At 55.9% G+C, this 22,853-nt stretch overlaps 4 protein-coding genes across 4 annotated transcripts; all 4 read left to right on the forward strand.

Annotated features, from left to right (window-relative positions):
* Window positions 1-221: 221 nt before the first annotated feature.
* JKF63_06832 (uncharacterized protein) lies at window positions 222-1,871 on the forward strand (the record flags this gene model as incomplete). Its single annotated transcript, XM_067902780.1, has 1 exon — window positions 222-1,871. One exon carries the CDS (start codon window positions 222-224, stop codon window positions 1,869-1,871), a length of 1,650 nt encoding a protein of 549 aa, XP_067759139.1.
* A 2,483-nt stretch (window positions 1,872-4,354) lies between these two features.
* JKF63_06833 (uncharacterized protein) lies at window positions 4,355-11,957 on the forward strand (the record flags this gene model as incomplete). Its single annotated transcript, XM_067902781.1, has 2 exons — window positions 4,355-6,118; window positions 11,022-11,957. The coding sequence occupies 2 exons, from the start codon at window positions 4,355-4,357 to the stop codon at window positions 11,955-11,957; spliced, it is 2,700 nt and encodes an 899-aa protein (XP_067759140.1).
* A 2,746-nt stretch (window positions 11,958-14,703) lies between these two features.
* Window positions 14,704-17,718, forward strand: JKF63_06834 (uncharacterized protein; the record flags this gene model as incomplete). Its single annotated transcript, XM_067902782.1, has 1 exon — window positions 14,704-17,718. One exon carries the CDS (start codon window positions 14,704-14,706, stop codon window positions 17,716-17,718), a length of 3,015 nt encoding a protein of 1,004 aa, XP_067759141.1.
* A 2,282-nt stretch (window positions 17,719-20,000) lies between these two features.
* Window positions 20,001-20,762, forward strand: JKF63_06835 (uncharacterized protein; the record flags this gene model as incomplete). Its single annotated transcript, XM_067902783.1, has 1 exon — window positions 20,001-20,762. The coding sequence occupies one exon, from the start codon at window positions 20,001-20,003 to the stop codon at window positions 20,760-20,762; it is 762 nt and encodes a 253-aa protein (XP_067759142.1).
* Between the last annotated feature and the right edge of the window lie 2,091 nt (window positions 20,763-22,853).

The following is a 22,853-nucleotide window of genomic DNA, read 5'->3' on the forward strand; positions in this document are numbered from 1 at the left end:
CACACACCACGGCAACGGTACTTAGTGGACCCACTACCATAGTGGGCAGTGGCAGCGGCGGCCGCGTCTTGCGGCTTACACTTCCAATCAGGAGCTCCGCACCGACTGACACCGCATTGGAGAAGGCACACACAGCAGTAACAGCCACCTTGGCGGGCGGTGGCATCGGTGATGATGCAGCCGACGAAGCGCGACGCCCGGCTGACTCTGACGGGGAAACAATGCGTACATCAAATACGTCGGGTCATTACCGGTTGGGTACCGGAACACCTGCATCAGCGAATGCGGTGTCGCGTCCGCCGCCGATTCCCGCCGGCGCCACTTTGCCGGCCGTCTTTGTCAAGACGTCAAACGTGGAGCCAGCCGTATTGCCGCAGCCGCAGGTCCGGTCGACCGCGTCGATCGTGAGCCCTTCCTACGCAGCAGGGACAAACGGCTTCCCGCGTCTACGCTCGCTCACACCCACGCCGTACGCCGGTGCGCCAGGGTCTCCATGTCGGCGTCACCGCTTTGTGGGTGTAAACCTCCCCAGCGCCCCGCCGCCATCCTTGGACTTCAGCTCCATCCAGCGCACGGTGAAGGAAGTCTATGAAGTGCACGAGAAACTCAGCGAGGGCACGTACGGCGAGGTGTATAAAGGCGTCGACAAGCGAACCGGCGCAGCGGTGGCGCTGAAGCGTCTCAAGATGCTCGCCACCCATCATGGCTTTCCACAGACATCGCTCCGGGAAGTCATTGCCCTGCGGCACATTCAGATACAGCGCGAGCGGCTCGAGGAAAAACTGCGCAAAGACGCAGATCACCGTGGCCTGGCGGCCGTCACGGACCCCCTTGCCGAGGTTTCACAACTGTGCGATGTTCTCATATACGATCGACAGCAGCGCGACATTGTCCTGGTGTTTCCGTACGCCACGGCAAGCCTGGCTGGTTTGTGTCGGCGCCAGTTCGCCTTCACACCGTCGGAGCTAGCTTTCCTCATGAAAAAGTTATTCGTGGCAGTGCGCAAGCTGCACGAGATGCGCATCATTCACCGTGACATCAAGTCCGACAACGTGTTGGTGACGAGTGAGGGCGAGGTGCAGCTAACAGATTTTGGACTGTGTTCCATCTCCGCGTTCGGGTCGTCGCAGTCTGGTGGGCATGTGTGGAGGACACCGAGCGTGATAACCTTGGCCTACCGCCCGCCAGAGATGCTTCTGGGGAGCACCGCGTACGACGAAAAAGTTGATATATGGTCAGTTGGGTGTCTGCTTGCTCAGATGTATCTTCTGGAACCCCCTTTCTACAAGCACCGCACGCAGGCACAGGCGCAGCAGCAGCAGCAGCAGCAACGTACGCCAGAGCGAACGGCGGCTACAGAACTAGAGCAACTCTCCCGTATTACGGAAGTCCTGGGGCCGTTACCGCCAGTGCGTGTCTATCACCCCGACTCGTGCCAGCATATGCGCATTCTGGAGCAGTTGGAGATGCAAGGGCGCCAGGCGGAGTCTGGGAAGGCTGCGCAACCAGCGAACTGGGGCAAACTGCAGACGATCTTCGAACCCAGCTTCCTGTTCCAACAATTCCACGGCTTTCGGGGCTGGTTTGAAGCGGAGCTCCAGCGCTCGCGGCACCAGCTTCACCGTCGGCCCACTCAAGCCTGCATGGACGTGCTGTGCGCCACTCTTCAACTTGACCCGCAGCAACGTCCCACCGCAGCAGAGCTGCTCCGCATGCCGTACTTCACTACCCTGGACGACGCCCCACTGCTGGGCAGCTATCAGCGACTCCTACCCGTCACCCCGGAGCGGGAAGCAGAAGTGCGCCGTGGCTTTATGATGAAGGTGCAACGCACCGGGGATAGCCACACCCAACGTGGTCCGCATAAGTAAAACTCCACGCCAGCGCGGCAGCAGCAACAGGCTGGGGGGAGGGACAAGAAGGTGCAATGTGCAAGCGGCGTGCCTAAGCGTGCACGTGCTAGTCTCTAGACCAATAGGGGGAGGGGAGGGGAGGAGAGGAGAGGAGAGGCAAGACGTGGCCGGTGCACGCAGTGCACATACGCTCCGTGTGCAGAACGACGAACTCGCTGTCTTTGTGTCATTTTGCCTCTATGGGGTGGAGGGGGGAGAGGGGGGAGGAGAGGGAGCGGAAGGAAAGAAAGAAAAATGGAAAGGAAACGGCGCGGCTTCATCACCCCCACCCCCCACACCCCCTCCTCTCCCCTTCTCTCTACCCCCTCCCCTGAATCATCACTGCCACTGCCGCAGCAGCCAGCGGCCGAGCAGGTCGCGACAAACAATAACAGGGCCGTGCAAACGCCCAAAATGAAACACTATGACGTCTGTGCGCGGGAGGGGTGGGGGGCTGGGGGTGGGTATATTCACGTTTTTTATCATATATATATAATGACATTTTTTTGTGTGTTTGTGTGAACCAGAAAGAGGAAAAGGGGGGAGGGAGCCGTGGGTGCGCCCTTGTTTCTTTGTGCTTGGCAGCATTGTCTTCTCTCCCCCCCCCTCCCCCCACGCCACGCCTCCCCGTGGACGTATGTACCCCCCCCTCCCTATATTGGCCCACTCTACCACACCCTGATTCCAATAAACCGAACGCGATGCAACCGAGACGAATGTATTCGGACCCCGAGAGGCTGTGAAGACGACGTTATTCCTGCTCCCCGCCCCGCCCCGCCCCCACTCCCTTTACAGGGGCATGTCCCCCTTTTTCTCCCAGGGGGTAAAGTAGGGGTTTGGGGGGATGTTCAACGCTGTGTACTGAGCACAAATACATAAATACATATCTCAGAATCCATACTGAAGCCAGGAGGCCTCTCTGTGGCACCACACAACGCACCGCAACGTCGAGTAAAGGGGGGGAAGAAGAGAACAAGAGGTTGTCAGCAACACTCTTTTCCCCCTGACAATGATCGCACCTACATCGCCCTTCATCATCTGATAGTGCTATCCAACACTTGAAGCGCCCCTCTCAGGGCGTGCGCAATAACCCCCCCCCCACTCCCTTTGAACCCCCCCCCTTGCCGTCCTTCCCTGAACTCTCGCTTGCGATTTGATTCTACTTCTCGGCATCCTCGTGCCGATGATCGTGATACACAACACCGCAAGTGCTCGCTATACCGCTCTTCGGGAAAATGAAGAGAGCACTGTTGTGAAATGGGCGTCGGTGTTGCGCAATGTCATGATCGACGGCCTTGCCTCCGCACGTGCGTTGGAGGGCTACGCGATGAGCTCTTTCCCCGAGCTGCATTTGACCAACAATGCGTCTAACAGGTCATCGAGGGCTAATTTATCCGAGAAACAGGTTTTTTTTTCTAACCTTGCGTCTGTGCTGGACGCGAAGAGACCTGCCCTGGCGATGCAAGCCATCTGCCCTGCTGGAGTGATCACCTTGATGTACCCGTACGACAAAGACTCGGTGGGCCGAAACCTGCTGAGCCCATCGGACTCGGCATATCAGTACACGCCCACACCTCAGGATACCGTCGATTCGGGCAAGTACTCCATCGTTGGCCCGCGGCGGAGCACAGCACCACCACCACCACCACCGCCGCCATCACACCACCCCAACCGTTTTTTTTCCCCACCACGGTTCGTTTGTGCTTTGCGGTGATTCCTTCTCGACCATATCTGTATATATATATATATATATGTATGTGTGTGTGTATGCTCTCCCTTTTGAGGTATCACATCCACAGCACTCTATGTGCTGCCTCTGCTCCCGTGCCTGCCCCCCCCCCTTCCCTTCCCTTCCTACCCTCCCCAGGAAGCACAAAGGCGCATGTCAAGGGTGATCCCGTTCACATATCGTCATGACCACCACCACCACCACCACTCCCGCCCTCCTCCTCCTCCTTCCTCAATACACACATATATATAGAGAGAGAGACTTGTGACTGTAGCTGCCCCATTCCACCTCAACCCCACCCACACACACACACACGCACATATATATATATATTTATATACGTGTATACATATATTTGTACATGCAGGTATACATGCATTTCTTTGTCTACTTGTGACTCTGTGTCATCCGCGCTCTTGTCTTTTCGAGTGGAGAGGCACCATTAGATGTTAGCGCTCGTCCCGTTGTTTGTCTCGACACCCGTTGTTACTCTCCACACACACACCCATCCTCCATCCTCCCTCCCCTTTATCTGAGTGTTTGACGCTTCCTTGTTGCAGTACATTTTTTTTTTTTGGAGGGGGGAAGAGGAGTTGTGTGTCCAGTGTCTATGTGTGTGTGTGTGTGTGTGTGTGGTGTCTAAGAGAGAGAGAGAGGGGAGGAGGGGGAGAGAAGTCGACGCGGTAGTACCGACATACGCACACCACTATTCGGTGGATCGATCCTGATAGCCATGCGCGATAGCGGGAATACGAGGGAATACACACCGGGGCGCGCCCGTGCGTACGACGATGGTGATGGTACACTCTTCAGCCACACCGACGGTCAGGGCGTCTCCGCTCAGGACGGGGGGGCCAGCTCACGAAGCTCGCAAACAGTTGTAGACTCGAGTACGGACCGTCTCTACTTTAAGCGTTCACGGAACATCGCTCTTGTCCAGCGTCGCACCTCTCTAAAGACCCGGCAGTCTCTTGGCACAGGGCAGTCGCTACCACCTAGAGGCTTCTACGCCATCTCTGTCTTCACACTCGTGTGTTTATTGATTATACTTCTCGGCATCCTCGTGCCGATGATCGTGATACACAACACCGCAAGTGCTCGCTATACCGCTCTTCGGGAAAATGAAGAGAGCACTGTTGTGAAATGGGCGTCGGTGTTGCGCAATGTCATGATCGACGGCCTTGCCTCCGCACGTGCGTTGGAGGGCTACGCGATGAGCTCTTTCCCCGAGCTGCATTTGACCAACAATGCGTCTAACAGGTCATCGAGGGCTAATTTATCCGAGAAACAGGTTTTTTTTTCTAACCTTGCGTCTGTGCTGGACGCGAAGAGACCTGCCCTGGCGATGCAAGCCATCTGCCCTGCTGGAGTGATCACCTTGATGTACCCGTACGACAAAGACTCGGTGGGCCGAAACCTGCTGAGCCCATCGGACTCGGCATATCAGTACACGCCCACACCTCAGGATACCGTCGATTCGGGCAAGTACTCCATCGTTGGCCCGCGGCGGAGCACAATCGCCTCCCTTCAGGGCATTTGGGTCATCATCACGCGTATACCGATCTACAACAGCACGAATCGTACACGGGACACCTTCTGGGGCTTCGTCTTTCTTCTTGTGAACGTGAGTGGGGCACTCGACTTTATTCATTTGGATACAATGGCCAGGGACAACAGACTGAACTACGCTCTCTATGATAACGCAGCGGCGACCCGCCACATCAACGTGATCGCATCTACACTGCCACCAAACACAACACAGGAGGAGTACAGAGCCTTCATCGCTGACAGTACCACTACCGATATCCTCTCGCCCTTCTCTACGCTGCATATTGCGGTGCGCTCGCGTGAGAGCTACGTCTCTCTCACACCCGCCAACATCACTAGTATTGTTTTATGGACGCTGTTTGGCGCTCTGCTGCTGCTGGGAATAGCCATCGCTGCGGTTTTGTGGTGCACACGGGTGTACGACGCCGCAGCGCACGCACCTAAGATGCCACCCTTCGCCATGCTCACCATCGGCCCCCGCCGCGGTGAGGAGCTCTGGGATCTGGCTGCCGATCAGATGGTTGAGGTGACAGAGCGGCTCGATCTGCTGCTGGAGCGGCAGATGGTGCGCCATCGCGCCTACCAGATCCAGCAGGTCCACCCGCTCACCACGTCCTATGTCACACGCAGCGTCGCCACCGCAGTGCAGATGGCGTTCAGCATTATTGAGGAGCTCCACAACTCCCCCATCGACGACCCACTGCGCCGCCTGCTCGGTGATGAGGGCAGTCTTCTGATGTCCTACGCCGTGCACTGGTGCACCGACGCTGCTGTACGCGTGGAATCCCTGGAAGGAACGTACCGCTACGAGGGCCCCGACGTTGTCTTCGGCGGCCGCATGTGGGCCTTTGCGGCACCCGGTGTCGTGACAGCGTCCGAGGCGGTGGTGCAAGCACTTCCCTGCCACGGCCTGAGCAGCGTCGTCGTACAGCCTTACCAAATGGTCAGCGTTCAGACCCAGATAGTCAGCGAGGAAGCTGAGGCGAGTGGAAGCGTCGGGAACAGTCGCAACATGATGTTGTACTTGGTGGCATGCGCAGCAAATCCTAGCATTTCTTCAAGGGCGGCAAAGGCAGCTGAGGCGATCGTGCCTCTGCTCAGAAACGATTCTGTTCAAGTACCCAGTCAACCATACGGGATGATCATTCGTGGGGACTCGGGAATTGTAGGTGCAGGGGCGTCGGGCATGATGGCAGATGCGCCTGCGCGATCCGTGGCATCTGCCTGTCTGGTGTCCACCGCGTGGGATCCTGTGGGCTTGATGGGGGCACACGGAAGTACGACAAGCGCGCAACAGCCCCGTAGGAAAATATCACCTCGAGGGCACCTGAGCGCCCTCAGTTCTTCGAATCGCAATCCTTTGCCCCCAGAATCGCTGGCCTCCGCTCAGAGCCTGCGGACTGTCAAGCGCAACGCGTCCTCCTACCCAAATGAACCTCGTCTTGTGCAGATTGAAGCTGACAGCGTTACACATGCACTGCTACGACCCCTGATCCCACGGGCGCTGGACATTGCCCTGCATACCGCCTTCGTCCACCAGTTCATCACCCTCGACATACGCTACTGCGATGTGCGTGTGCTTGTCTACTACTTCTACCTCAGTTACAAGATCCTGTTCCGCCCACTCGCTGCGCCAGAGCGCCACAACATCTTTCGCCGCTTGGTGACCGCCTTTGGTGTGCCGCAGCAGCGCATCCTCGAGCACCTGGCTGCGCGTGGTGCGGTGCAGTGGTTATCAGATGTTCGTAGGATCAACGGGCTCATGCACCAACGGAGTTCGATCGAACACAGTCACTCGTCAAGCACGTCAACAACGTCATCCTCGTGTGACAGCCCACTGATTGCGCAACAGCGACGATGCTAGCGCCTGCCACAACTTTGTATTCATCTCATGGTGCAACGCGGTAGCGCCCCCCCCCCCCCCCCCAAAAAAAAAAAAAAAGATGCTCCCAACCCAACCAGTCTCTTCCCCCTGGCTAGATCGGTGTAGCCGAAAGGTTGTCTGTGTTGTACACGCGCACGTGCCCCCCCACCACCACACACACACACGCACACACACACGGAGGGGGGAGGGGAATGGATGGATGCCTCTGAGTGGAGAAAGAGGGCAGTAGCGGCGTGGTGTCTATCCGTGTCGCACCACGAAAATACGAGTGAACTCATTTTACACAGGCAGGGGTGTGGGCCTTTCAACAGTGGGACGTGCGCATGAAGGAGTTTGAATCATGTATCATGGGCCCTCGACCCTCCTCCCAAGCTGCCGTGTCCCCTCTGTTCCCGCACCGTCAATCCCACTTAGTTGAAGTGGGTTCAGTGCCTGACCCCCACAAATTTCTTTTTAAGAGGCAGCGAACACAAATCTTTGCATGCATCCTTGCGCCCTTCGATATACACACGTTTGCTGGTTTCTCCTGGAGGAGGAAGAGGAAGTAGCAGCGGTGCTTCTCGTGGGTGAGCGATACGTTTTTTTTTCCCATCCGACTCACCCCACCCCCGCATTGCACACGGCCTCACATTGCTAATAACCCATACCCTCTCCTACTCCCCATGTCTTTGTTTTTGCACATCTGTGCCCCCTCCCCCCCTCCTCCTCTTTCTGTTTTTTTTTTATTTTGCTTGCTTGGATACGTTGGTGACCTGATGACAAATGATATACATCCCATTGTGTAATGGTGGTGGTGGTGGTGGGGGAGGGGGGCTGACAGGCGTAATGGGGGGCCCGGCTGTGAAGTCACCTACAAAGTTGTTATGAAGGGAAAGCTTGGAGCAGAAACTGTATTCGAAGGACGGAGTGGGCGATGCGCCAACACGTATGCACCGCTGCTTCATGCCATGAAGGCGGTCAAAGTTGGGCCTGTGTTCTTGCGCTCATTACGTTGTGCGGCAAGTGAAGGGAACACAGACAGGAAAACAAATCAGAATCCCAATCTGTCTTCCTCCTCCCCCCCCCCTAATCCTTACAGGCAAGTCCCCAAGACTGTGTGTCTGTGTGTGTGTATATTGTACGTCACTGAAAATTAGAAGTAAAACAATGTTCGTGCGTGTGTCAATGATCCCTCACAACTCCGTGCGTCCCAACTCCTCTCCCTTCTTCTCCGTGTTACCCCTCAACCCCGGTCATTCCCGGACATACCGCCTGCGAGCCAACTCCCCCTCCCCTACACACACACACACAGAGGGTTCGGCATTACTAGCTGAGAAGTAGCCCATTCACTCACCTACACAAAACAGTTGCCTGGTCTAATCGTACTCCAAGACGATTTACTCCCCCTCCCCCTTCCCCCTCCCCCACTCCTCTTTTTTGAATTCTTCTTCCTCGCACCTACACACACACACACACAGCCTCCTCTGTTGCCGCTTGTACAAAATCGTGCACCGTCTTGTTTCCCTGGTAAGTGTCGCTGTGTGTGTGTGTGTGTTTACAGCTTGCACGTTTGTCCACTCCGTTGGTTTATATTTTTTTCTTCAAGCTTTCCCATTGCCCTCCCTCCCCCTTACCTTGCTACGACTCCTCGCCTTTATCTTAGCTCCCTTCCTCTTCACTGCGGCTACGAGGCGTGAACTACGGACACCACCACCCTCCCCTCTCCTCCCTCTTTTTTTTTACAGGCAGTGAGCTCGATTTTTGTTTCTGTAGGGAAGGGCGGCCGCCATCAGCTCGATCCCTGTTGTATATGTGAACGTGTGTGTATACCTGTGAAGCTAAACAACGTGTAATCTTTTTTTTTGTGTGTGTGTGTGTGTGCGTGTGTTTGTGTTTCCTCCTCTGGAAAAGGAAGGACGGACAGAGGAGGGGGGGAGGACCTTCCCACCACTCCCCAAAGAAACAAACGAAGCAAACAGCGCGTCCTTCTTTTTCCAAGTTCTCCCCACCCCCTCTCCCCCTCCCCCATCAACCAGCTACCCCCACGGTGCTCACTTGCGTTTCTATTATTATTATTATTATTTTTTGCTGTGGTTGCTTTGTTGTTATTACGAGTATTGGATTGTACGTATATATACATATATACATTGTATCCACCTATAGACACCGCTGCCCACCACCCGTCCTCGCTGCTGCTTCAGCTGCTGCTGCTGCTGTTGTGTGTGTGTATTTTTTTTTCAGTATTGTAGGCGTATATTTTTTTTTGTTTGTTGTTGTTTTGGAACTGCCGAGTCCTCGCGCAGGCCCGTTGTCATTTCATCGCTCCACCCCCCACCCCCACACACACACACACACAACACACTCCCATTGCTGTCACGCGTCGTCGTGATTTGGCAACACGATGACCCATGACAGTTCCCAGCCGACGACCAATCGGACCCGCACGCCTCCTCTGACGACGCAGACTCGGTTATACACTGGCATCGTTGGCTGCGTTGTGTGTCTTTTGCTGATATTTGTAGGCATCTTCTCACCACTTATTGTGCTACGCAACCATGATAATCTCTACGAGGCGCAGATGCGGCCTGTGGAGTACACCCTCGCCAACGAAGCTGCGATACCGTTCAGGGTGGCATTGTTCAATGCCTTCGGCATCAGCCAAGCCCTGGAGGGTTATGTGATGGGGCAGATGACGTCACTTCCGAACATGTCCGGCACGCCAGAAGAACGCATTCACAACCAGACTTTCGTAAACTTCAATGATTTTGGTCTAACAGTCAGACACGACAGGAGTTCGGTCTCAATGGTTGCACTACTGCCTGGCGGCGTGTACGCCATTACTTCTCCACAAGGGGCAGACACGTACGGCCGTGACACGCTCAACCAGAGCGACATTGAGTTTCATGAGGAGCCAACGCCGTTGCAGACAATGGAGAGGGGCTCCCCCTCGCTTGTTGGCCCCTTCCAACCAGAGGCTGTGGTTTTGCGTGGTTTCTGGGGAGCGAGTATACGCTGGCCCATTTACAATCGCACGAACCACAGCGCCGTGGATGCGTTCTGGGGCTTCGCTGTGACAATGGTCAACATCAGTCGTATTCTCGATTCACCGAAGATCAAAGAAATGTTGGAGAGGCATGGACAGTGGAAAGATATCGACCACCTCATCAGCGTAGAAAATACATCCGATCACAGTATTACGGCGATTCGAACTTCGCTGCATAACCCGACACAGAAGGAGATGTCTGATTTTATCCGCATCGGCGCCAGTATCCAGATCGTCCATAATCGCTCGTTCCGCGTCACCGTCCGCGGCAGCCTTTACAATACGCAGTCCTCGCCCAGAAACATCACCCTCGTCGTGACTGGAGTCCTCTCGGGGGTTTTAGTGGCCTTCGCGTTGGTGATCGCTGCGGTTTTGTGGTGCACACGGGTGTACGACGCCGCAGCGCACGCACCTAAGATGCCACCCTTCGCCATGCTCACCATCGGCCCCCGCCGCGGTGAGGAGCTCTGGGATCTCGCTGCCGATCAGATGGTTGAGGTGACAAAGCGGCTCGATCTGCTGCTGGAGCGGCAGATGGTGCGCCATCGCGCCTACCAGATCCAGCAGGTCCACCCGCTCACCACGTCCTATGTCACACGCAGCGTCGCCACCGCAGTGCAGATGGCGTTCAGCATTATTGAGGAGCTCCACAACTCCCCCATCGACGACCCACTGCGCCGCCTGCTCGGTGATGAGGGCAGTCTTCTGATGTCCTACGCCGTGCACTGGTGCACCGACGCTGCTGTACGCGTGGAATCCCTGGAAGGAACGTACCACTACGAGGGCCCCGACGTTGTCTTCGGCGGCCGCATGTGGGCCTTTGCGGCACCCGGCGTTGTGACAGCGTCCGAGGCGGTGGTGCAAGCGCTTCCCTGCCACGGCCTGAGCAGCGTCGACGCACGCCTGTACAGCGTCGTTAATGTGGTGCGCCTGCGCACCTTCCACGGGGTTCACAACAAGAACGAACTCAACTCGACCGGCTCCGCCACAGCCACTATCTACGTGCCGTATCCGTTGCACACCACCGTCCATGCGACTGCGAGTGTGTGGTGCCGCAGCGCAGCAGTCCAGATGGTGCCGCTAATGAACAAGGATAACTACAGTGACACTGACGACGCGCAGCAACTGCCCCCACAAACCCTCTTCACGCTTCTTGACACGCGCCTTCCTGTACTGGCAGCAGCTGCGGCTGCAGCGTCGTCCAACATCAACGAGAGTCTCTCTCCAGCTCGCGCCGATGGACCCGTGCCGATCACCGTCACCAACAGTTCACCAGATGGCTGCATTGGGACATCTGTGCCGCTCCCCCTCAGGGTAAATGGCTGGTTTGCCTGTAGCAGTGCAACTCCCGCAATCGAGGACGCGCGCTCGTCTGCCTGCTGTTCGCTGGAAATCGAAAAGACCGAATCGAACCCCTGCCCGACGCTGATCAAAGAGCAAGTACTGCCACGCGGATCAGGAATGTGCAACGTTGACGTCTTCAGTGCCACCACCTTGGTGCTACGAGAAGACCTCGCCTTCCAGGGGGACGCCGTTACACGGGCACTGCTACGACCCTTGATCCCACGGGCGCTGGACATTGCCCTGCATACCGCCTTCGTCCACCAGTTCATCACCCTCGACATACGCTACTGCGATGTGCGTGTGCTTGTCTACTACTTCTACCTCAGTTACAAGATCCTGTTCCGCCCACTCGCTGCGCCAGAGCGCCACAACATCTTTCGCCGCTTGGTGACCGCCTTTGGTGTGCCGCAGCAGCGCATCCTCGAGCACTTGGCCGCTCGCTGCTCCATTCGGTTCGTGCAACAGCGTTCGAAGGTGTGTCCCGCCAGCCAAAGGTCGTGTCACTCGCAGCCCTTCATCAGTGAGACAGAACTTTGACTCATTGCGCACAAACCTACTTTGGAGGACGGGTCGTCATGCTTTTAGGGCCAGCAAGACATGAATGGGGGGGGAGAGAGAGTTTTGCGAGTTACACACGCCCTTACCCCTCCCCCACCCGCCGCGAAGGCAAAAAAAAAAAGAAAGACAGCTGTGGATCTCTTATCCTTTGGGGGGGGGGGTTGTTACACAAGCATTCATGCGCTCGTAGAGTACTTTAAACGGGTTCTGTCTCGCTCGGCGCGGGAAAGCGTGTGTTCCCTCTCCCTCATTCATACACACAACACACACACACGCTCTTTGTATTCACGTTTGCGTTATTATGTATAGTATACGTAGAGAGAGAGAAGGCGTGGTGGTCGCCAGTGTCTGGGTTGTCGTGTTTCTGTATGTTCTCAGGGCCAAACAGCGAGTTGTTCACGGCAAGTGTTGATGCAACCTTCCTCCCCCCTCCCCCCCCCCTCCGAGCGGTTTATCTTCCCAATTTTGTTTACTAAGCAAGGCAGAAAAAGAGAGAGAGGGAAGCGACATGGCACAGGTACACTTCTTTACACGTGTGATATTCTTTGTTTATTCAACTCCCTTCGGTGTGCCAAAACAGGCGTGTATATTAAAACGTGTATGTATATGTGTGTGTATATGTATGTATATGTATATGTATAATATATGTGTATATGTGTATATGTATGTATATATATGTATATATGTATATGTGTGTGTATGTATATATATGTATATGTGTATATATGTGTGTATATGTATATGTGTGTATGTGTGTATATGTATGTGTGTATGTATATCATTCGCGTCGCTGTTCTACGCATGTCCCTCATCCCAAATAAAAGCTTACACACAGACACAGACAGACAGGGAAACTCCCGTGCGCGTGAGGACGGGGGGGAGGGGTGGAGGAGAAGGAGGAGGAGTGGGAAGTGACCACACGTTCCCTTGAGCCCAGCAACGAGTGTACGTCCTCTACCCCTACCGCCTTTCTCTTCCCCCCCCCCTCCCCATCTTGCGTGTGCCTTTCGCTCACCTCTGAATCCTTTTTTTTGTCTTCGTTTGGGGGGTGAAAAGAGTTGCGGTGTATATTTATTTGTTTTTTTGTTTGTCACGCTTTGATGTGTCTGACGCTCTGAGGATTGAGGCAAGTGAAGCCCGCGCCCCCTTACAGTCCATCCCCCCCCCCCCAGACACACACACACCACCACCGCGGACGGCGATGAAGAGTGTCTAACTCGGGACGGCGTGTTCACGGTGTTCGGCAAGGAGAACTACGTCGACCTCGTTGAGGCTCATGTCGTACACTGGTGTAGTGAATTTGCACGTACATGGGTGTAGATGTGTCTATATGTGTTTTACTCGATGGGGCATGTGCAACGTCGTAGCAAAGAGACGTGCTGTTGCATACACCCCTCCCGCCCCTCCCTCCCCTCCTCCCCCTTTTTTTTCCTCTAAACTATTTCATGCCCCCTTTTTTTGAGTCTCGGAACCACCCCAACCCTTGAAGGACTGCGTGTCTCCGCGTTTTTTTCAGGCATCATCTTCCCTCCCTCCCTCCGCCCGCTCTCCCCGGACTTGCAATCTCCATCGAAACTTCTACCTTGTTTGGACTGTCATGGCTAGACAAGCCTTTGCCACTCACCTTCTGGGCAAAACCCTAAAGTGAGGCCCTGTGCGGTTGTGTGAGAACACATTCGCACATCTTTATACACACATCTGGGTGTAATATGTGCGGCAGCCTTTAGAAGACATCACTGGTTTCAATGGTGCTGACAGCGTGCGCCTCCGTTGAGTACACGACACACGCGCGACAGGACTGGGTGATCTCAAGAATTACTCCTCAATAATAATAATAAAAAATCTGAGCCCTACAACGTTTCTCGGCACGAACGCGTAGAGGGAGATAGCGGCTTTGTTTCTCCCTGACCTACTCGGCTAATCACTCAGCCACCACCTTCCCCACACACACTGGCGTCATGTCCTCTTTAGTGAACTTCTCTGTCGTTGTATGCGGAAGGAAGGACGCGATATACTGCTGGTGACGGCACTTGATGCCCTGACATCTCCTTTCTGTGTGCCGAAGTGCCGTTCTCGCTCTCCTGCCCTCCCCCCCCCCCCCCCCCTTGCCTCTCACTCTCATCATTCGCACCAACCACATCCCCCCCCCTTACCGTGCAGGGATCATGTGAGCCCGCCTGCGAGTTTTTCTCTCTCTTTTTTTTTTTGACGATCACCCCTGCCCGCACAGCAATTGTTGTTCCGGCGCGTATACATCTACGCGTCTCCCCATCCCACCCGACCCACTCACTCGGCATACACCACAACTACATCCACGCAAGCAGTACACCTCCGTGCAATTTTGTTTTTTTGGGGGGGCCTCCTGGAGAGGCGGTGGTGGTGACGGTGGCGTTAAACTTGTGATTCTTTTCCAGCCTTTCTTGAATTTTAACACCCGGGGGGTTACTCTTGGGCAACGCCCCCCCCCCTCTTCTCCTTTTTTTTTCACTTCTATTGTGTCCGCAGTTGTCTTTCTTCCCCCCGCTGAGTCTACTATATGTATGTTATGATATGATATAATCATATCACACACACACACACACACGCCATCATCAAAGCCCAAGGTCTCTCTCTCTCTCGCTCTACACACATATATATATATATATATGTATTAGGGGGGTTGTGTGTAACCCTTGAGAACAACAACTCCCTCTCCCCCCCCCCCACACAACAACAAAAAAACACAATGAAGAAAATGTTTCATACTCCCACCGGCAACTCGGCCGTGGATGAAGAAAACAACAAACGCCACGCAAAGCGGTATCGCGTCTACCTCATCATCTTGGCTGTGTGGATCGCCTTGCTGCTGAACCTGCTCACGATACTCACGCCAATCCTCGTCCTGCAGCGCCGTGATAGCAAACTGCGGCACGAGTATCAAAATTTAGAAACAAAAATGGCAAACAATTGCACCACACGCTTCCGTGACACCATCCTCGGCGCCATATCGGCTGTGTACGGGGTAGAGGGATACATCATGGGCAACATGAAGTCACTGCCAGACCTTCACGAGAGCGCTGCGGAGCGGACCGCAGGGCAGAATTTTTCAAAGTGGTACACCTACGCCAAACTGCTGGCCTTCCCGGCGCCGCACGTTAGCCTCTTAGCCACCGCCCCGGGCGGCGTCATACTGCAGGTGTACCCGCAGAGCGGAGAAGACAAGGTGGCGGGCTTGGACTTCCTCCATGACCAGAATGACCGCTTAATGCGCAGCCATGGGACGTACCCGAAACGGATAGACGTGTGGACGATCATCAACAGTGGGGATCTCACCTTCACGGGGCCCTACAAGGACCAGGGTCTGTGGAACTTGGACGTGGATGAAGGCTCGGGTGGCACAGAGAGGTGGTGGGTAGAGGTCATGCAACCCATCTACGCGGCGAACCCAACCTCAACGATCTCGGAGGATACGTTCTGGGGGTTCGGCATCGCCCTCCTCAACGCCAATTCCCTCATGGAGAAGAACGGATTCCCGAAGGACATGGTCGACAATTCAATGGAGTTTGTCATCTACACAACCAGCACCTCGCCAGACAAATGCGAGGTCATCCTTGCATCAGCAGAGTTCAATGGCGAGAGAGACTGCTACACACCCCAAATGCAGAGTTTTCTCAGCGAAGCCACCATCCGCGACGTCCTCCGGGAGCAGCTTTCGTGGAGGATCGCCTTGAAGAGCACGAAACGCGTAAACAAGCTCACCAGTGGCTTGCGCAACATGATCATCTGCGCATCTGTGATGTCCGTGAGTGTTTTGTTGGTGATGAGCATTTTTTTGATCTCGTGGTGCACGCAGGTATACGACGGAACCGTCCACGCACCAAGGATGCCACCCTTCGCCATGCTCACCATCGGCCCCCGCCGCGGTGAGGAGCTCTGGGATCTCGCTGCCGATCAGATGGTTGAGGTGACAGAGCGGCTGAGTCATGTTCTGGCTTGGCAGATGGTGCGCCATCGCGCCTACCAGATCCAGCAGGTCCACCCGCTCACCACGTCCTATGTCACACGCAGCGTCGCCACCGCAGTGCAGATGGCGTTCAGCATTATTGAGGAGCTCCACAACTCCCCCATCGACGACCCACTGCGCCGCCTGCTCGGTGATGAGGGCAGTCTTCTGATGTCCTACGCCGTGCACTGGTGCACCGACGCTACGGTGCGCGTGGAGGCGATGGGTGGTGGGTTCCGCTACGCGGGCCCCGACGTGGTGTACGGTGGCCGCATGTGGGTGTTTGCTGCTCCGAACTTGGTCACCGTGTCGCCAGCGGCTCTGCCAAGTGCAACACGAATGCCGCATGTGAAGAGCAAGCTCTTTGACTCTGTCTTCCTGCGGGGTGTCATGGCCCGCCAAGATCTGTACATCGTCACAGATACTGCGAACCACCGTTTGAAGGAGGCGGAGATCCTCGCTATGCACCAGGTGCGTCGTGTGCGTGAAGCGAAGCTGCAGTACGCAGCTGACGAGGAGGAGGAGGAGGAGCTGGGCAACAGCAACAGCAGCAGCAGCAGCAGCAGCAATGTGCACCGCCACCGTCTGATCACCTCTTATCAGCAGACCGGGTACGACAGCAGCGTCTCGGACGGGGACTCCCTAATGGAGCCTGTGGCCAACACGTTTGGTGCGGATGTCGCCACTGGCAATAGCAGCAGGAGCGACTCGACTCCACGCGTGAGGAGTAAGGGTGGGGCGCCGTTGGTGGTGGCAGCTGCAAGAAAAGCTGATCACGAAAACAACGAGGCGGCAGTATGCAGCGTGCCCACCGCCATTGTTGTTCCCACCACCACCGCGACTGGCAAGGCGGTGGAGATGACATTGGTGGAGCCGCCAGCGCCACTCTTGCAACCTGTCCCAGCGGGCGGCACTCTCCGGGTACGCCGTGGGCAGCATAACAGCGGCAGCGCTATCGCCGTGGCAAACGCCCTCGAGCACCCCGATGTGCTTCCGACCAACCCACTAGTGGTCGTCCCACCGTCGGTCACAGTGACAGCAGTGGCGCACCGATTAAGCGGTGGTCTCAGTGGAGTCATCGGCACTGCATCATCCTCTACCTCGCTCAGCTCCGATGAGTCCATCACTCTGCGACACCCCAACATAGTTGCCGCCTACGCCAATGACAACCCACTCGCACACGACATGAATGCCACAGCGGTCACCTCGAAGGCCGGCACATTCCCTGGAAACATCACAGGTCCGAGTTCGGAGGGTGTTCAAGGCGCCGCAGGCGGCACGCTGTCGTCCGCCATCACGTCAACGAATAGCGAAGGCAGCTTCGAGTTGCAGAGAAACGCGCAGTTCATGGACAGCTTTAGCAGCGACTTGCTGCTGCGCCCTGCCATCTCTTCAAAGTCTGATGGACTCCTCCGGGCAGTGTTCGACCGGCAGGCGGTGGCGCTGGATGTGAGCTACGACTCGGTGCGTGTGCTTGTCTACTATTTCTACTTCAGTTACAAGATCCTGTTCCGCCCACTGGCCGCGCCGGAGTTGCACAACATCTACCGTCGGCTTATGGCCTCCTTTGGTGTGCCGCATCAAGGCATCCTCGAGCACCTGGCTGCTCGCTGCGCCATTCGCTTCCTCCAACGACATGAAGAGAAGCAGACTCTCCTGTGGGATCAACAGCACCGGTTGCAAGCGCACGCGCGGTCGGCCAGCGCGAGCACGTCAACGTCCGCTGACTCCGACAACAGCCCTGGGAGCACCCACTAAACCGAAGCTGCGAACATGAACGGACTGACATGGAAATGCTGGGCATGAAGGAGTAGAACCTGTGGTGAGCAGGGTGTACGTCACGGCTGTGCTTGATGAGTCGTCTCGGGACACCTGAACCCTTGGCGTTATTTCTACCTGGACAGCACATGGGGTACGCGTGCGTCACGCGTATACGATGTCAAGTGCATATGTGTATATAATCTCTCTCTCTGTGTGTGTGTGTGTGTGTCTGTGTGCGCGTGTCCGTATCTCGTCGTTGCCGTTGTGGGTGGTGGTGGTGGTCTTTATTCCCCCGATATTTTGTTTTTTTTTTCTAGTTGCTGTTCAATTTGGATTTTTATAACCCCCTCCGCCCCCTTATTTTTTTTACCCCCTCTTCTGCTTGTACGCTCAATCTGTTTATTTTTGTGAGGGGAGGGAGGGAGGGAGGGAGGAGGGGGGGGATGTGATCTCTAACACCAACCCACCCATTCACTCACCCATCATCCGCCCGCCACAGCGCTCTCTCCTATGTGCGGTCGTCTTTCTTGAGATTTGTTTTCTGAACTTCTTTGCCCCCATTCTCAGTGTGCATCGCATTCGATAAATGCGTGCGTGTGTGTGTTAATATATCTTTACGCACACAACGAAGACTGGATTCAAAAGAAATCAATCGATTGCATCGCACTGGTGTCACGGCATCTTGCACTGGGATGCATGCAAGCATCAGCACGCTTGGTGCTCCGCCTTGGCACAGACACACACACACACCTGTTTATATGCAGCGGATACGAGTTTCTTCTATCGAGCCACTCTCAGGAGAGCCGTAGACTGACGGTGAAGCACAGACATCCCCCCCCCAAAAAAAAAAATATATATATATATAAGGGGGGAGTGGCTGTGGCGCCCTGTGCAAATCACCATAAGCTCGCGAGAACGGCGACAAGGATTTGTGCTCACGCATTTTGCTTGGACCCATAGCAGTGAATGTAGCCTTTATATAACATATACATTGCATGGGACCCCGAAAAAGTGTCGATAAAACTGGGCCAATCATGAGACAGGATATCGTGTGGAGCTGCCTCCAACAGTTATTCTTTCTCACATCGGACTCCCCTGGGGCACCTCCCCCCCCCCTCTCTGTGTGTATGTCTGCACCCAGACAGCCCTTCAGCAGGACAAGCTGAGAGTTGTTGTTATCTAGGCACGTGTTCACCCCTCAGGCCCCCTCCCGCTTGATCACACCCACACTCCTCTCGAGGACGCGCCGGCTCAGGAGTGTGGGTGGCGTGCTCCCCCTGCTGCCGCCGGCGCATAACAGCGTGTTGCCCCCCTCCCCCCCCCCCCGCCGCGTCCCCTTTTCCACAGCATCGACAGAGGCGGCGGATGAAGACGGTTCGTTCCTCAGACAACACCGCCGTCATGCCGCAGGCCCTGGAGTGCAAGGCGCTTTGAGGCACAGCCGGGATAGCGCATCAGATCACAGGCGAAGTAACGGAGATGTCAGGAGAGCGAGAGTGATGGACGCCAAAGGCAATGAGAATAAGGCACTAGTCTGCTCTTCCAAAGCATGTGTGTGTATTTGTGTGTGTGTGTGTGGAGTCTACATACACATATAATATAATATATTATATTATATATATATATGTGTGTCCATGTGTGTACGTGCGTTTGCTTGTGCGCCTCTCCACTTTTTTTTTCTTTTGCTCGCCTTCGTAGGTGTTAACTCAGCCAAATTTTTTAACTTCTCATTATGATGAGAAAAGAGAGACGTCACCCCCTGTCTCGCACACAAAATACACACACGGAGGTCGGCTATGTATCCATCGACAGCGACAGACGGCGCAGCTAAGTCCCCCATCCACTCACCAGGCCATCTCCCCTCTCCACAACCTACCATCATGATCCACCGCGGATGACCCTATTCCCGGTGGAAGTGTTGCTGAGAAGAAGAGGGAGGGTCAGACGCATGCACTGTGCTGTGCCGAGACTGCTGGCTGCGTACCTCGGTGTCTTCTTTTGTGATGCACCTTCAACGGCCATTAGAGAACGATTTCGTGGTGAAGCTCTGGACCCGCAGAGACATCCACAGCCGGGCTCCTACATGTCTACATGTGTGTGTGTGTGTGTGTGTGTGTGTGTGTGTGTGTTACGCTTCCCCCTCTTCAGCCCACCGCCACCATCACCCGCCCCTCCCCTCCTCCCTTCTTCTTTACTTGCTTTGTCAGCGTTTGGGAAAGTCGTCGGACTCACACACAGTGCCGGAGAACAGTCGTATATTTTTTACTTCACCCCCGGACATGGTGCGTATCGGGGCGAAGCGCGAGCGGCCTTGCGCACTCATCCTCCACGTTGCCTTGCGTGCCGCTGCGCTGCCCGCGGCGGAAATCTCCCAGTGCGGGCGAGATGGGGATCGCACATCATCTACCTCTCGGCCGGAGCGTTTTATCTGGAAGACGCCGGCCACCGCAGAGGTGTATGCGGATGCGGTGATGCGCACCATGCGAGAGTACTGGCAACTCCTTGGTGGTGTGCGCTACGCCGTCTCAGATGCTTTGACCTTGACCAGCGCCATCTGGGAGGACACGAAGAGCTCTGCGTCGGGGGCGAAGGCGGCGGCGGCGGCGGCGGCGGCGCGAACAGAAGCGAGTGATGAGGGCGACTCACCGTCAGCATCCCCTCCGACGAGTGTCAGGCCAATCGGCGTTATGCGCGGTAAAAATCAGGAGCTGCGACGGCAGCGTGTAAGTCTGACAGAGCGACGCAGTGGTGTTCTGCGGTGTGTCGTGCATCTCTCTCGCTCCGTCTACGGGGATGCCGGTGCTGTAAATCTTCTGCGAGCCGCTTGCGCTTGTGTCCTTCAGACAACGGTGACTGTGCCTGTGGCACAGCTGGTCTTTGATGACAGTGCCGCGACGACAACCGCATCGCAGGACCGCGCTCGAAGCCAACGTCGCGGACGCACAGAAGAAGTTGTCGGGGATGTGATGAAACAAACCTGCCACGCAGCCGTGCGTGTCGCGCGTGTGGAACACGTGTTGCCGTCGCGACAGCGGCGCTGAGAAACCACCACGAGCGCACTGTGCAGGGCACAACGGTCCGCACTAGAAGTAAGCCGCCCTCGCACAGTACGTGGGACACACACACACACACACACACACACACGAAGGTAAGGAAAAAAACAACGAGTAAACGAAGCGGAGGGGTGGGAGGAGGAGGAGGAGGGGAGTGTGTTCAAATAGAAATCAAATAATAATAGAGACGGTGACGAGAGAAAGTGAGAGCTGGTCAGAGGATCGCCTTCGTTACTCCCTTTCTCCCTCCCCCTCCCTCATCCACCTCATCTTGCTGGTCATGGAGACCTTCAAGCACCTTCCTGTCCCCTGGCGCTTTGCTGTGGGTGGAGAAAGACACAGGGCTGGGGTGTGCATTGGCTTTTGACGGAAGGCGGGAGGGGAGCTGATAGGCCTACACAACGGGTGTCACGACCGCCTTGGCGGCGCCTCCCCCATGACTCTCGGACACACTAAAGAAAACAAATGTGTGCTCAAATTCCCCTCCCCCCCCTCCTCCCCCTATTCTCTGTGTGTGTGTGTGTGTGTGTAAGAGAGAGAGAGAGAGAGAAAGAGAGGCGTCGGGGAGGCCAAGTTATACGCACGGCCTCACTCACCTTCGCAGTAGCCGAAGCGCACAGACACGCACCTGACTCCCCCTTTTCCAAATTACTCACTTCTCCCTCCGCGCACGCGCGCGCATGTGTATGTATGTTGTCTTTGCACATTTTTTTTGGCCTTCCTCTCCATTCTAAGTTCACCTGAGGCGTGTCCTCATCCTCCACTCATGAACTCACTGGCCAGAGAGTTCAAGGAGCTCGAGGCGAGAAGTCAACTCCCACCATCTACGCTGCAACAATGCGTTACGCCGGCCACAGTATTTCTGCCTGCTGCCGTTAGTGCGGCATTACCGCAGCTGGCCGCTGTTGTTGGGCCCCCCTGTGCCAGTGCTGTGGGGACGACGATGCCGCAGTCGAGTCCGACTGTCGCCGGCAGTGCAACGACCGTCATAACCTCGCAGGGGTCTATACAAATGTGCATGACACCACTCTTGGGGTTCAGTTCTTTTCCGGGGCCGCCGCCGCTTAATGAAAACACAACATGGCAGGCCACAGCCGACGGCTACACTGCGCCCGCTGTCGGCAGCGCTTCTGGCGAAGACTCAGTATTTGGGATTCCCATTCCCGCCTCCTCTACCCCAGCGTCGCGCCTGTCGCCGAGTGCGCAGGAGAGCTTGTTTGTCATGAACTACACAACAACCCACCCGTGCAACGCCAGGGATGCACCTTCCGCGACAGACACGGCCTTCGGACTGGGAAACGGCAGCGGGCGCGACAATCAGACCGACGTCCGGTTGGACAGGGACCAACGTTGCCTCACTGCCCCATCATACCCAAACGCACAAGCACATCCCCAGCAGCCGCGCCCAGCGGATGACGCACCGCTGGCGCGCGTCGGGACGCCACTGCATGGTCCTGTCAACTCCAACATACTGGGCGTGAGTGGAGCGACACAGCGGGTAGTGTATCAACACACACACGCGCCACTCCTCCGTGAGTTTCCAGAAGTCGTATGCACCATCCACTCCCTCACTAGTGCCATGGAGTCGACAACAACAACAACGCCACCATCAGCGCCTGTGATCCCGCCAACTCAAGCGTCACGTGAAGAGGCAAACGGTGAATGCCGATCGATAGTCTTCCAGAAAAGTTCTTCACCCCAGATATCGAGGCAGCAGTCGCTAACACCGCAGACACCCCTCTCCTCTACCACCACCATCACCGACAGCGCCTCGGCGACGTCACAAACAATAGCTCACGTGCCGTGGTCTTTGCAGGAGAGGAGAATGATAATGATTGCGACGTCTGTGATCTCAGGCGGTGCCGGCGGTAGCACGCCGTCATCACCGCTCCCCATCGCACCACCACAGCCATCACCGCCATGCTTTCCTGGATCAGCCCCGAGCCAGTCCACTAACGTAGTGGATGCAAAACCCAATGGGGATCAGGGGGGACGAAAAGTCTCCACCTCTGTTGCCACAACAACGGCTGCGGCATTTGCTCCGTGCCGGCTTGCCTCCTCGCCAACACCCGCGGCCGC

The sequence above is a fragment of the Porcisia hertigi genome, chromosome 9 (assembly GCF_017918235.1).
Source record: "Porcisia hertigi strain C119 chromosome 9, whole genome shotgun sequence".
Lineage (NCBI taxonomy): Eukaryota > Euglenozoa > Kinetoplastea > Trypanosomatida > Trypanosomatidae > Porcisia > Porcisia hertigi.